Genomic DNA, 11,338 nt, shown 5'->3' on the forward strand with positions numbered 1-11,338 from the left:
CAAAAATATTGGATAATACTAGTATTTTTTCATACGAGGCCACGCGACCGTTGCACATCAACCGACAACATAAGATCATTAATCATACCTAATACTCTTGATCATTATAAGGTTTTCAAAAAGAAGTAACAAAAGGAAGTGGCTAGGTAGAAAAAGTAAAAGTAAACCCACACACACAAAGCTGAAAATTAGGGAACCATAAGTAAAAACCTACAAAACGTGACCAAATATCTTAATCAATATTAGACCAATGCCACCAAAAACACGACAACACCACTCATAGCTGAAGACAAAGCCGTTGACACTGACGATGAAAAGGCACCGTTTTGAGCGGAATCCTCGGAAGCCCTAGCCGGAGATGGAGATGACCCGGTGGAAGGTGACGGAACAGGGGTAGAAGCCGGGCTGAGGCTGGGACTGTCTATGACGGCGCCCACTAGGACATGGAGCTTCTGAACGGCTTGGCAGTGGCCAGGAAAGCCGCAGAGGAAATAGAAGTGGCCTGGTTTTGTAAGAGCCACCATGTCGGATCCCGAAGTGTAGGTGGCCATGGCTGACGTCGCGTTGCACGAAAGGAAGTCACGGCGGCTCACTTGCTTCACGTTGTGAAACTGGCTATTGTATACAAATACTGTAAGACAAAGTGTAATATAAACCAAAGTTATCATTTGAAAGAATTCTCTAGCTAGCTATAGAATGAAAAAGAAAAAACGTAGATGATCAGTATGCAAGGTGTGATGTTAAATTACAGAGAGAATCTCCGGCGGTGAAAGTGTCGGATGAAGTCCATTTATTGTAGTCGACTTTGCCGAGAATTGTCCATCCTGCGGAGCCACCTACTTTGTGGACAGAGGCTACAGATTCTCCCAACATACCCATAAGTATTATCAACACTATTATTAAACACACACTTTCCCGAGTAAATACCATTTTTTTTCCTTGAACGATGAAAAGAAACTAGAGCGATATATGGAACCACCTTTGTTATATTTTTTTCCTAAGAAGAGAGTTGGGGAAATTTGCATGGAGCCAACGGGTACATATATACAGGAGGCCTAGCTATGAGACTCAATACCTAGACTCCCGTCCACGGTCAACGCTATGTCCGGTGGATATTGGGAGATATTTCGGGCCCATGTAAGCCCAAGAAATGATATCACTAAAGGGATTATAGTTAGCTATACATCCAAACAGGGCTCCGCCTTCCTTATCCCAAACAATTGGGTCGTCATCGTCGTCGTCTCGTCTCCCTCCCTTTCAATTTCATTGACGAACCAAAGAAAAAAAGGTTTAGTCACTTCGATTCTACGGCTACTCCCATGGCGGCTTCATTCTCTTCCACTGCTCCCACGACACCGGCCCTTCGGTTCAGAGCGAGTTACTCCAAGTCTCTCCTCTCTCTCCCAGGTAAACGGCGTCTCATGCCTTGGATTTCGTTTCTTCACTGTCCTTTTCTCATCTATTTGGCTCTGTTCGTTAATGTTCCTTGTAAACCTTCTTGGGTAGATTCGTATTTGAGGATAATCGCTTCAGCGAGATCTCCCTCCGCACGCTTAATTGCGTGTTCGTTAAAGACCGACAAGCTTGGGCTCGGTGCGGGCGTCCATCTCTCCGGTGGCCCCGTTGTTAAGCCGTCTCTACAGAAGAGGCAGGTTCCACCTTATTAATTAATTATGTAAACCAAATGTGGTTTTTGATGTTTTTGGTTTTGATTACAATCTCTCTGTATGTTCTTGTTTGGGAATTCTAGATTGGTGATAAGGTCTGCAACTATTGAAGAGATAGAAGCGGAGAAGTCTGCAATTGAGAACGATGTTGTATGTATTTCTCACATGTTTTTTTGGTTATTCTTTAGTCAGTGTGGAACGGATGAATCTCTTTGGATATGATTCTGGTTTTTTTTTTTTGTGCAATCCAGAAATCAAAGATGGAGAAGACCATTGACACGCTTCGTACCAGTTTCAATTCCATAAGGACAGGGAGATCCAATGCAGCTATGCTAGACAAGATTGAGGTATAAGCAAAGGTTATGGATCCTATTTTTACAGCCATATTTTGGTTCCACATATATAGAAATATAACTTGATGTTTTGTCTTTTGGTTTCAAGGTGGAATACTACGGAAGTCCAGTAAGTCTGAAAAGCATTGCCCAAATCAGTACCCCCGATGGAAGTTCTCTTTTGCTACAGCCTTATGACAAGTCCAGGTACATTCATTCCCAAATGGTTCTCTGTTGAAGAATTTTCATGTCTGCTTTTCTCTTTGTCGCTTCATGATACATCCCAATGTTTTAATACCCTTCCAGCTTGAAGGCTATAGAGAAGGCTATCGTCAACTCTGATCTTGGAGTGACTCCTAATAACGATGGAGATGTGATTCGATTGTCCTTGCCTCCCCTCACATCTGAGAGAAGAAAGGTATCTCTTCCTGGCAAACCTCATCTCTGTTGAATTTTCAATGTGCTGCTGCCTTACCTAATACCTTTTAATTGTGCTACTGCAGGAACTAGCAAAGGTTGTTGCAAAACAGTCTGAAGAAGGAAAGGTCAGTAGTAGTAGTGCTTACCTCTCTTTTTTTAGTCACCTAAACGTATTTGGGATTCTCAATATTTTCTAGAAAAGTTAGTTGTGCATAATTATGTGCTTAAGTGCGCTTCATGTTCCTTTAATCTTAGCCCATCTTTTTCGTTCTTATAGGTTGCACTGAGGAACATAAGGAGAGATGCCTTGAAATCTTATGATAAGCTCGAGAAGGTTCCAAGGGATTTTTAGTTTCTGTAATTTTCTCGTTGGGTATTCCTTGTGATCCTATTCTTGAGATTCGAGCTTCATTTTTTTGCAGGAGAAGAAGCTGTCAGAAGACAACTTGAAGGATTTGTCAAGTGATTTGCAGGTAAACAAACCACGCAGAAGTTTGTTTTCAATTAAAACAAAAAGGCTAGAACCAGAGAATTATTGATGTTTAAGTGTGGCTGACAAAACTTTGATGTTTTTGGTAATGGCAGAAATTAATTGATATATACATGAAGAAGATAGAAGAGCTGTGCAAACAGAAAGAGAAGGTATCAATCAGTTTTTTTTTTTTGTCAATGGCTCTGATCTACTTTAGTCTTTGATCCATCTTATAAAGTAGCCAGCCATTAATCACTACTACACACATGTATGAATCCACAGGAATTGATGAAGGTTTGACCATAATAATGGTTTGTAAGGAGGACGTAACTCAACCATCTGGTAAAGTCCTGCATTCCCAACTCCTTGGTATTAGGTTTTGTTTGTGTCAATGGCTCTGGTCTACTTAGTTTCTATTACTTTTTCTCTGATGTATCTTGGGGTACAAGAAATGCCTCTGGGAACTGAGAGCAACTTTGTTTAAGTCTACTTTCAGTTGTTGCAAAAGTTAGAAGAAGAAGCCTCATGTTTTGTTTTTATTATTAAAGGAACCCTTTTTGTACAGCAAACTTCTTGTTAATTTGGTTCAGCAACCAATTATCAAATCTTCTTGTTTTTGGCTTATTGGGTTTGGACCTAAAAATTAAAAAACACGTATATATATATTATACAATATTAAAACAATATGATAAAATAGGGCTTGGAGCGACTTCAAATGCATTTTCGTATTATTATAGTCACATGTCGCCGCATTGAGAAATCCGTCAAACCCGAAATCCATTATTCTATGCTTTCAAAGCATCGAAAATCAGTGGCTAATGAAATATTAATAAAGTACGAAACATTTGATTTGTTTAAGTCGATTATATTATTGTCTAGTTCGCTTCTTTTTTTTTTGCCTTGGTAGCTGGCGAATTTGACTTCTCTGCTGAATCTAAACCCCTACTATAATTAAAGAAAATTATTTTCTCCTTTCTTCTCGTTGTCTGTAAAACAGGAGTATTATTATTATTCATTGTTAATAATCCTTCATTTTCTAAAAAAATACTAGATCAACGTATTAAATGTTTAAGAAACATCTCTCGTTTCATACAACTTATTCTTTCTAATCTTCTAAATTGAAATGGGTTNTATAAAGTAGCCAGCCATTAATCACTACTACACACATGTATGAATCCACAGGAATTGATGAAGGTTTGACCATAATAATGGTTTGTAAGGAGGACGTAACTCAACCATCTGGTAAAGTCCTGCATTCCCAACTCCTTGGTATTAGGTTTTGTTTGTGTCAATGGCTCTGGTCTACTTAGTTTCTATTACTTTTTCTCTGATGTATCTTGGGGTACAAGAAATGCCTCTGGGAACTGAGAGCAACTTTGTTTAAGTCTACTTTCAGTTGTTGCAAAAGTTAGAAGAAGAAGCCTCATGTTTTGTTTTTATTATTAAAGGAACCCTTTTTGTACAGCAAACTTCTTGTTAATTTGGTTCAGCAACCAATTATCAAATCTTCTTGTTTTTGGCTTATTGGGTTTGGACCTAAAAATTAAAAAACACGTATATATATATTATACAATATTAAAACAATATGATAAAATAGGGCTTGGAGCGACTTCAAATGCATTTTCGTATTATTATAGTCACATGTCGCCGCATTGAGAAATCCGTCAAACCCGAAATCCATTATTCTATGCTTTCAAAGCATCGAAAATCAGTGGCTAATGAAATATTAATAAAGTACGAAACATTTGATTTGTTTAAGTCGATTATATTATTGTCTAGTTCGCTTCTTTTTTTTTTGCCTTGGTAGCTGGCGAATTTGACTTCTCTGCTGAATCTAAACCCCTACTATAATTAAAGAAAATTATTTTCTCCTTTCTTCTCGTTGTCTGTAAAACAGGAGTATTATTATTATTCATTGTTAATAATCCTTCATTTTCTAAAAAAATACTAGATCAACGTATTAAATGTTTAAGAAACATCTCTCGTTTCATACAACTTATTCTTTCTAATCTTCTAAATTGAAATGGGTTACATATTCACGTTTTTATATACATCTGGTGATTTCGGTTTTAAAAGGTCCAAACATGATTATCGGTTAGTTTATTCGTGGTTGTGACTTGTATGACATGCATGCATCAGCCGTATATAGATTTTTTTAGTCTATTCCTTGATATTATTATATGTGTAAAGATTTGCTTATTATAAGTGATCCCATAAACCGAGGTTTAAACCCATGATGAATATTTTAATCAGTAGGCTTCATGGGTGGAGTATATTTTATTTTGTTTGTGGGCATACAACAAAAAGCATCCGATATATAGTGTTATAGTATGTCAAGTGGCTGAGATGTTGGATTCCTTACATCGGAACTCCAACGAAACTTTCGTTAATTTGTGCTTTACAAAGTTAACATATACTAATAGAGGGGTAGGGTCAAAACATTATAATAAAGCACTTAAAAATTAATTATCTAACTACATGATTATAATATTTTTGTTTGATTCTCACTTCATTTAACGGCATATACAATTTTTCGTCAGTCAACACTTGATGATAATTAAATTAAACATTAGTTGAGATACCATCATGTATAGCTCTCTAGTCTCTAGACGAATATTTAATCATGCTACGTTTTTGTTTTATTTGCACTATCTTCGTCAATTACTGTATAGTCTGTATTCAAACGATTTTTTTTAATATATTATTTTATATGAGATACATTATTTGATTTTAAAGCTCGTTTGATATGATATGATATTAATAAGTAGTTTGAAATTCGGACCAGTCTCATATTTATAAATAAATAATAATACCCAAAAGTGGAATACAAAACTAGAATAATAATAAGTGCAATTGTCATAAATACCACTAAAATTAGTTTTTATTTTAAAAATATCACAATTTAGTTTTTTTTCTTCTAAAAATACGCTAATATATAATTTTTTCCAAAAATACTATATAATTGAATTAAAGTTCTAATACTAAAAACTAATCCCTAAATTCTAAATACTAAATTCTACCCCTAAAAACTATACTCTAAAACTAAATGTGTCAATGCAAACCTAAAAAAAAAAATTTACATCTTTAAAAATCAATTTTTATGTTTGTGGTAATTTTGAAAAAAAAAAAAAATTTGTAGTATTTTTGAAAACAAAAACTAAAATGTAGTATTTTTGGAAAAAAATTTTTTTAGTGATATTTAAAAGAATTTCTCTAATAATAAATAATAAAATAATATAGTTAGTTCATGACAATACTTTTATTTTAGATACTTGCTTGTGCCGTGGCCAAGGGTAATCTGAAGCCATCTCAATCCTTATGTAATTCGACACGTGGCACTATAAAATATCAAAAGTGCTGGCCTGCTTTTCAACTCGCTCGTAAGTGTATGTTTCCTCTATGGCTCTATACTCACGCGTTTTGGGTTTGCGGTGGCATCAGCATTGTTGCAATGACAAGTCAGCTAAACTCAGTGATCAAGAGTAATTAATTTACTACTAGTACTCATCTGATTATTTCATACTATATGAATGTATAAAAACGTTAGCACAATTAATATCGTTGTTAGTAGTATCAGTTTTCTTTGAAATATATATATTTTAAATTTCGTATAAAAAACAAAAATTAGCCCAAGAGTTTAGATAACTTTGTTAATGTACCGTACGTGGGTGTCGACCCGCGCGTATGGAGAGCGCGTGATGGTGATACAGGCTGTTAGCAATTTAAAAAAAAAATTAAAAAATTTGATCTTTTGAAATGTGCACTCTTTTTTTGTATTTGTTTTTTTGTTTTTAAATTAGATTTGTTAATACGATCATGGAGTGAAATAATATTATATAGAACCATGAACATTAGTATTATTCTAATGAAATGTTTTTGGGTGGGCAATGAAATCATTAATTATTATATCTGATGGACCTGGATAAAAAACAATTAATTTTTTTAAAAAAGCAAAGTCATAGAATATATGAATAGTAGTACAGTATATGATAATTAATAAATGTGTGACTAAACAACATTGAGCAGTGGCTTTATTCCCACAAGAAAGTGACGTTTCTTGCCATGCTGGCACCTCGAGATCACAGCCGTCCAACTTACGGGATGATCCAACGGCTTAGATGAAGACATTATGCTCATTTGAAGATCTGAACCGTCTCTTTACCTCCTTCCTGCCTTTTCTTCCATGGTGGGTAGGTCTTTTTTTTGCCTTTAAGCCGTGGACACAAATAAAAAAAAAAAAAGTTATAGGAGGAGACGACGAGAGATCACCGAAATATACATAAGGAAGCTTTGACGGAGTGGAAGATTTTTTCTCAGTTGATGGGAGCTTAGGTTGTTGTAGCCTTGCATGAATAATGGATAATAAAAACAGAGAAGCTCGAAGATCAACAACAACCATGGCGGCTTCTAATGGAGTAACAAGACGGAGACAGAGACTTTCAGGTATTTTTTTGTTTCCTTCCTCTTCTTCTTCTCCTTCTTTTCTCCTTGATTGTTCCCCGATTTTCTGATGGTTTTTTTTTTTTTTTGCTCTGGTGTTGTGTGTATCAGAGAATAGTCGTGAGCAGATGCATCAGGAGGTGAGGGATCGACCGGGGAAGAAAGAGCGAGATCCGGAATCGTTGAATCGGAGTAAGAGGAGACGAAGCGAGAGGTTCGCGCGGAGGAACGAGGGAGATTTAGAAGAAGAAGAAGAAGAAGATAGCTCGGATGAGAGTCTGGGAGACGACCATGTTCATCACCAGAAGAGCTTCTCGTCGTGTCGTATCCCGAGGCATGCGTCGTCGTCTTTCAAAGTCGCCGATGAAATGATCGGCGTACCTGTCCCGAGAAAAGCTCGCTCAGGTTTTTTTTTTTCTGATTCAACTTGCATTTCGAGATAGATCCCTTCATAAGGGTTTCTGATTCAATTCCGGCGATTGCAGCATGTATAAAGNTAGTTCGGATGAGAGTCTGGGAGACGACCATGTTCACCACAGGAAGAGCTTCCCGTCGTGTCGTATCCCGAGGCATGCGTCTTCTTTGAAAGTCGCCGATGAAATGATCGGCGTTCCTGTCCCGAGAAAAGCTCGCTCAGGTTTTTTTTTTTCTGATTCAACTTGCATTTTCGAGATAGATCCCTTCGTAAGGGTTTCTGATTCAATTCCGGCGATTGCAGCATGTATAAAGAGGTCGCATGACTGCCGGACTTCATCGGGAAGCGGTGGCGGTGGATTCGGAGAAGACCGGCGAAGACCTTCAACTTCTCCGGGGAGCTATAGCTTCGAAGTTGTTTCACCTTCTTCGAAGAAGGTCCGTTCCCGTTAACTATAACACTAACATTAGAAAATGTTTTAGATTACTAATTATAATCCGATAATCCCCAGATTGTAAACGGATCCAAATCGCGGATACCCAAGCCGCGGAAATCATCCGGCACGGTTGAGGACGACTTGGAGTTCGAAATAGCAGAGGTTCTATCCGGTTTGAAAAAGCAGCCTCTTCTTACCTCAATGAGACCTGACGATTCGGAGGTTAAAGGTATCACATTCACGCCACAGTTAGTTTCTTTGATATTAAATCTAATTCCTGAATTTTTTAGAGCACGGAATCAAATAATAGTATATATCATCGCTGCCTTGATTTAAATTTGCAGGTGCCAAGAAGTTGAAAACGGAAGGTGATGATTCCTCGTCAGGTGTAGAGATCGCTTGTAATGCTAGAATCTGTGACTCATCGAACATTGATAAATCTACCACTGACGGGACTAAACCATCGTCAGCAGTCTCCGATATTCACAAGGAGAAGGAGAACGAAGTAAGGCAACAAACACGGACCATGTTGGATTCGGAGGTCTCAAAAGGGTAAATGAATCTAAGAAAAAAGATTAGATAAATTTCCTCTTTTTTATCCCATTGTTTTTGGAAATCTGACATCTGTTTTTTTTTTTCTTTTCTATTTTTGGATCTCCAGGGTATCAGAGGGTCCACAATTGGAAAACAACATAGATGAGAGTCATTCCAGTAGTAAGCTCGATATTGATCTCATGGTGAGATTTTTAAGTCCTTTTAAGTTTTTTAGCTTTATATATCGTCTGAATGCTGCAAATGTACTAAAGAAAGATCGTTGTCCTCTCAATAGGTTCCTCCAGCAGTGCCCTCCTCGCCAGGGAGAATTTCTCTTCTTCCATTGGTTTCTGACTATTGCAAGGCAAGTGTAGCTTTAAACAGCTTCTGTTGTTTAAGCATCTCCCCGTTAGGTTACTTTTTTTAACACTGTCTTGCTTAATGCAACAGGGTAATTCTTTAAACTGCAAAGACAAGATTGTTCTCAAGAATGAGAGGACTCCAGAAGAAGCCCAACAGCATAAGACTGAGAAACACGAATGGCTGAATCTCAATATAGAGAGACCTAACCAAGAGTCCGGCAGAGATTCTAACTTAAAATTACAGAATTTTGATTGGAGCCAACCCCAGCAGGCTACTTCTGGTAATCTACCTTGAATATGATTATGAATCACCAACCAAGTTCTGGTTGCTAAAGTTGATGATTTTTCTAGGATACACAAATTTACCTCGTCTGTCCTATGTCTATCTCAATTTCAGCTCAGCAGAGTTCCGTCTTACCTTTTCCGCTAGCTGTAAGCAGCTGGCCTAGCGGGCTTTCTCCCCAGGCGTGAGTTCTGAAAGTCCTAACCTGTCTTAGTTTTGTTTTGTCCTATAGCTTAATGGTCAGACCCTAAAAAGACAAAATATTTGCAGATATGTACCCGTGATACAGACCGGTAAGCCTGTGGGTGGGAGCAATGGATCGTCTACATTACTGCAGGTATATTCTGTTCTAGTTGCATTTGTTCTTCATATAATGATGATCCTGTTTCTTTTACTGGTTTAAGATCATGATTTGTTAATAATAATAGCAGGGTGCTCCTTTTTTTGCCTCTCAGCCTAGGCCTAAAAAGTGTGCAACACACTTTTTCATTGCTCGGAACATTCAGCTACATCAGCATTTCGTCAAAACAAGCCATGTCTCTACTCCAAACAAATGTTCTGTGTATCTTAGAGGTGATGACTTAAGCCCGGCCCCTGGAAACCCATCCTTGCAAGGAAGCTCTCCTGTTATCAATTTAAACTCCCAGGCACATGATGGAATTGCAGAAAATATTTCTCCGTCTGAGGAGAAAGCCTCTGAAAGAGTTCATTTTGCCTCGACCAGACAGAAGAAACCTCAACCACCCCCTCCATCAAGTAGTATAGTGGTATGTACGTCATTGCCTTTTTATCTTGTCACGAATTTGTGTTTGTCGTTGTATTTTTATCGATACTGCGAAAAGTAAAATAATTTCTCTCTTAACACAGCCTGCTCCAGCTTTCATCTTCCCCTCAAATCACCATTTGCAACCAGTCATGGTAGCTTCTAAATCACCTCTCCCAACAAAGAGCCCACGTGTGGCTGTTGGTTCAACATCGGTCAACTTCAGTCATCCAAGTTCATCAGCCAGCGAAGCTTCTTCTCCGTACTTTACAGTTCTTCCAAACAATGCATATTCCTTTCAACTGTCATCAACCATCAGAGGTGGGACTGCAAGCCAGGCGTTGCCTTACTTCAATGGGTCCTTTTATTCGCCGCAGATGTTCCAACAACCTCCTCAGCTTATGCAGAGACAAAGTCCATCTCAGAGGGAGTCAAAAGCATCAAGCTTTTCCTCATCATCCCACAGGCAACCGCAACCGCAACCACAATCGCAAGTAAGTGTGAATAGCCTTTCAGGCCAAGCTAATGTTCAGCAACACCGTCAACAGTCACAAAAGTCTGAGGCTAAAGCAGCTGGAGATAACTCTGATTCAAGGGGTAGCCACAATCAGAGTGAAGGCCCATATGGCCAGATCATGACAGCCCCTGTTCAGCAACAAAACTTTTCCATGTCATTTGCATCTTTTGCCGGCGGTGCTACCCCTGCAAATCTGAATTTCTCCTCCAATGGCTACCACATCATCACTGCACCTTCTGGTGTTCAACAGAAAAACCATCAAACAAATGACTCAAAGACTGGAGGTGCAAGCTGTTCAAGCAATGCCGAAGACCCGAAAAAGACTCTTCCTGGGAAGGCTCCAGTGATGATGAATGGACAGACGCTGGTTTTTGACAATCCATCGAGAACCCTCAACTTTGTTTCTGGTACTTGGCCTCCTCCTGCAGCAACGACAATAAATGGGGACTCTTCAGTGTTTACCCAGCATCATGCACAGAGGCAGAAGCAATCTGGTCGGAGTAAAATGATGACTCATTCGCAGGTTGACTCCGTGTCTGCCTCGTCATCCCAGTGGAAAAACCCTGCAAACTCATCACTCACGTCGTGTAACCTCAAGCAGTTCCAGTCTCAGCAGCAGATAAGAACTCATGGACAGACTCAGATTTCTTTTGCTGCACCATCACAGTCGCAACCTTCTCAGGAGCAACATGGGAGA

The 11,338-nt window shown here is 38.5% G+C and overlaps 4 protein-coding genes across 8 annotated transcripts in view; 3 read left to right on the forward strand and 1 right to left on the reverse strand.

The window, feature by feature from the left end:
* LOC104748995 (mavicyanin-like) lies at window positions 99-989 on the reverse strand. Its single transcript, XM_010470575.2, has 2 exons — window positions 750-989; window positions 99-631 (listed from the first exon to the last, which is right to left on the reverse strand). The coding sequence occupies exons 1-2, from the start codon at window positions 928-930 to the stop codon at window positions 243-245; spliced, it is 570 nt and encodes a 189-aa protein (XP_010468877.1). The 5' UTR covers window positions 931-989; the 3' UTR covers window positions 99-242.
* Window positions 1,220-3,415, forward strand: LOC104748996 (ribosome-recycling factor, chloroplastic). The gene is made up of 11 exons (XM_010470576.2): window positions 1,220-1,407; window positions 1,507-1,648; window positions 1,751-1,817; window positions 1,919-2,014; window positions 2,109-2,206; window positions 2,306-2,417; window positions 2,503-2,544; window positions 2,697-2,753; window positions 2,842-2,892; window positions 3,005-3,061; window positions 3,174-3,415. The coding sequence occupies exons 1-11, from the start codon at window positions 1,320-1,322 to the stop codon at window positions 3,189-3,191; spliced, it is 828 nt and encodes a 275-aa protein (XP_010468878.1). The 5' UTR covers window positions 1,220-1,319; the 3' UTR covers window positions 3,192-3,415.
* The window catches only part of LOC109129624 (outer envelope membrane protein 7-like), a 20,658-nt gene continuing 11,339 nt past the window's right edge, over window positions 2,020-11,338 (forward strand). The window contains exons 1-2 of one of the 2 annotated variants that reach the window (XM_019238119.1): window positions 2,020-2,026; window positions 3,404-3,412. The gene's annotated coding sequence lies outside the window, so the exon portion shown is untranslated. Of the gene's footprint in view, window positions 2,027-3,403; window positions 3,413-7,574; window positions 7,593-11,338 lie in introns of both variants that reach the window. The other variant, XM_019238118.1, reaches the window with a different exon arrangement.
* Window positions 7,076-11,338, forward strand: LOC104748997 (protein TIME FOR COFFEE-like; the record flags this gene model as incomplete). Of its 4 annotated transcripts, XM_019238115.1 has the most annotated exon segments (13): window positions 7,076-7,334; window positions 7,443-7,587; window positions 7,829-7,968; window positions 8,050-8,183; window positions 8,258-8,411; window positions 8,527-8,734; window positions 8,844-8,919; window positions 9,012-9,080; window positions 9,167-9,359; window positions 9,476-9,545; window positions 9,632-9,698; window positions 9,790-10,128; window positions 10,229-11,338. In XM_019238115.1, coding segments are annotated over 13 exon segments (2,793 nt in total), but the record flags the coding sequence as incomplete, so codon positions are not given.

This window comes from Camelina sativa, chromosome 16, assembly GCF_000633955.1.
Source record: "Camelina sativa cultivar DH55 chromosome 16, Cs, whole genome shotgun sequence".
NCBI lineage: Eukaryota > Viridiplantae > Streptophyta > Magnoliopsida > Brassicales > Brassicaceae > Camelina > Camelina sativa.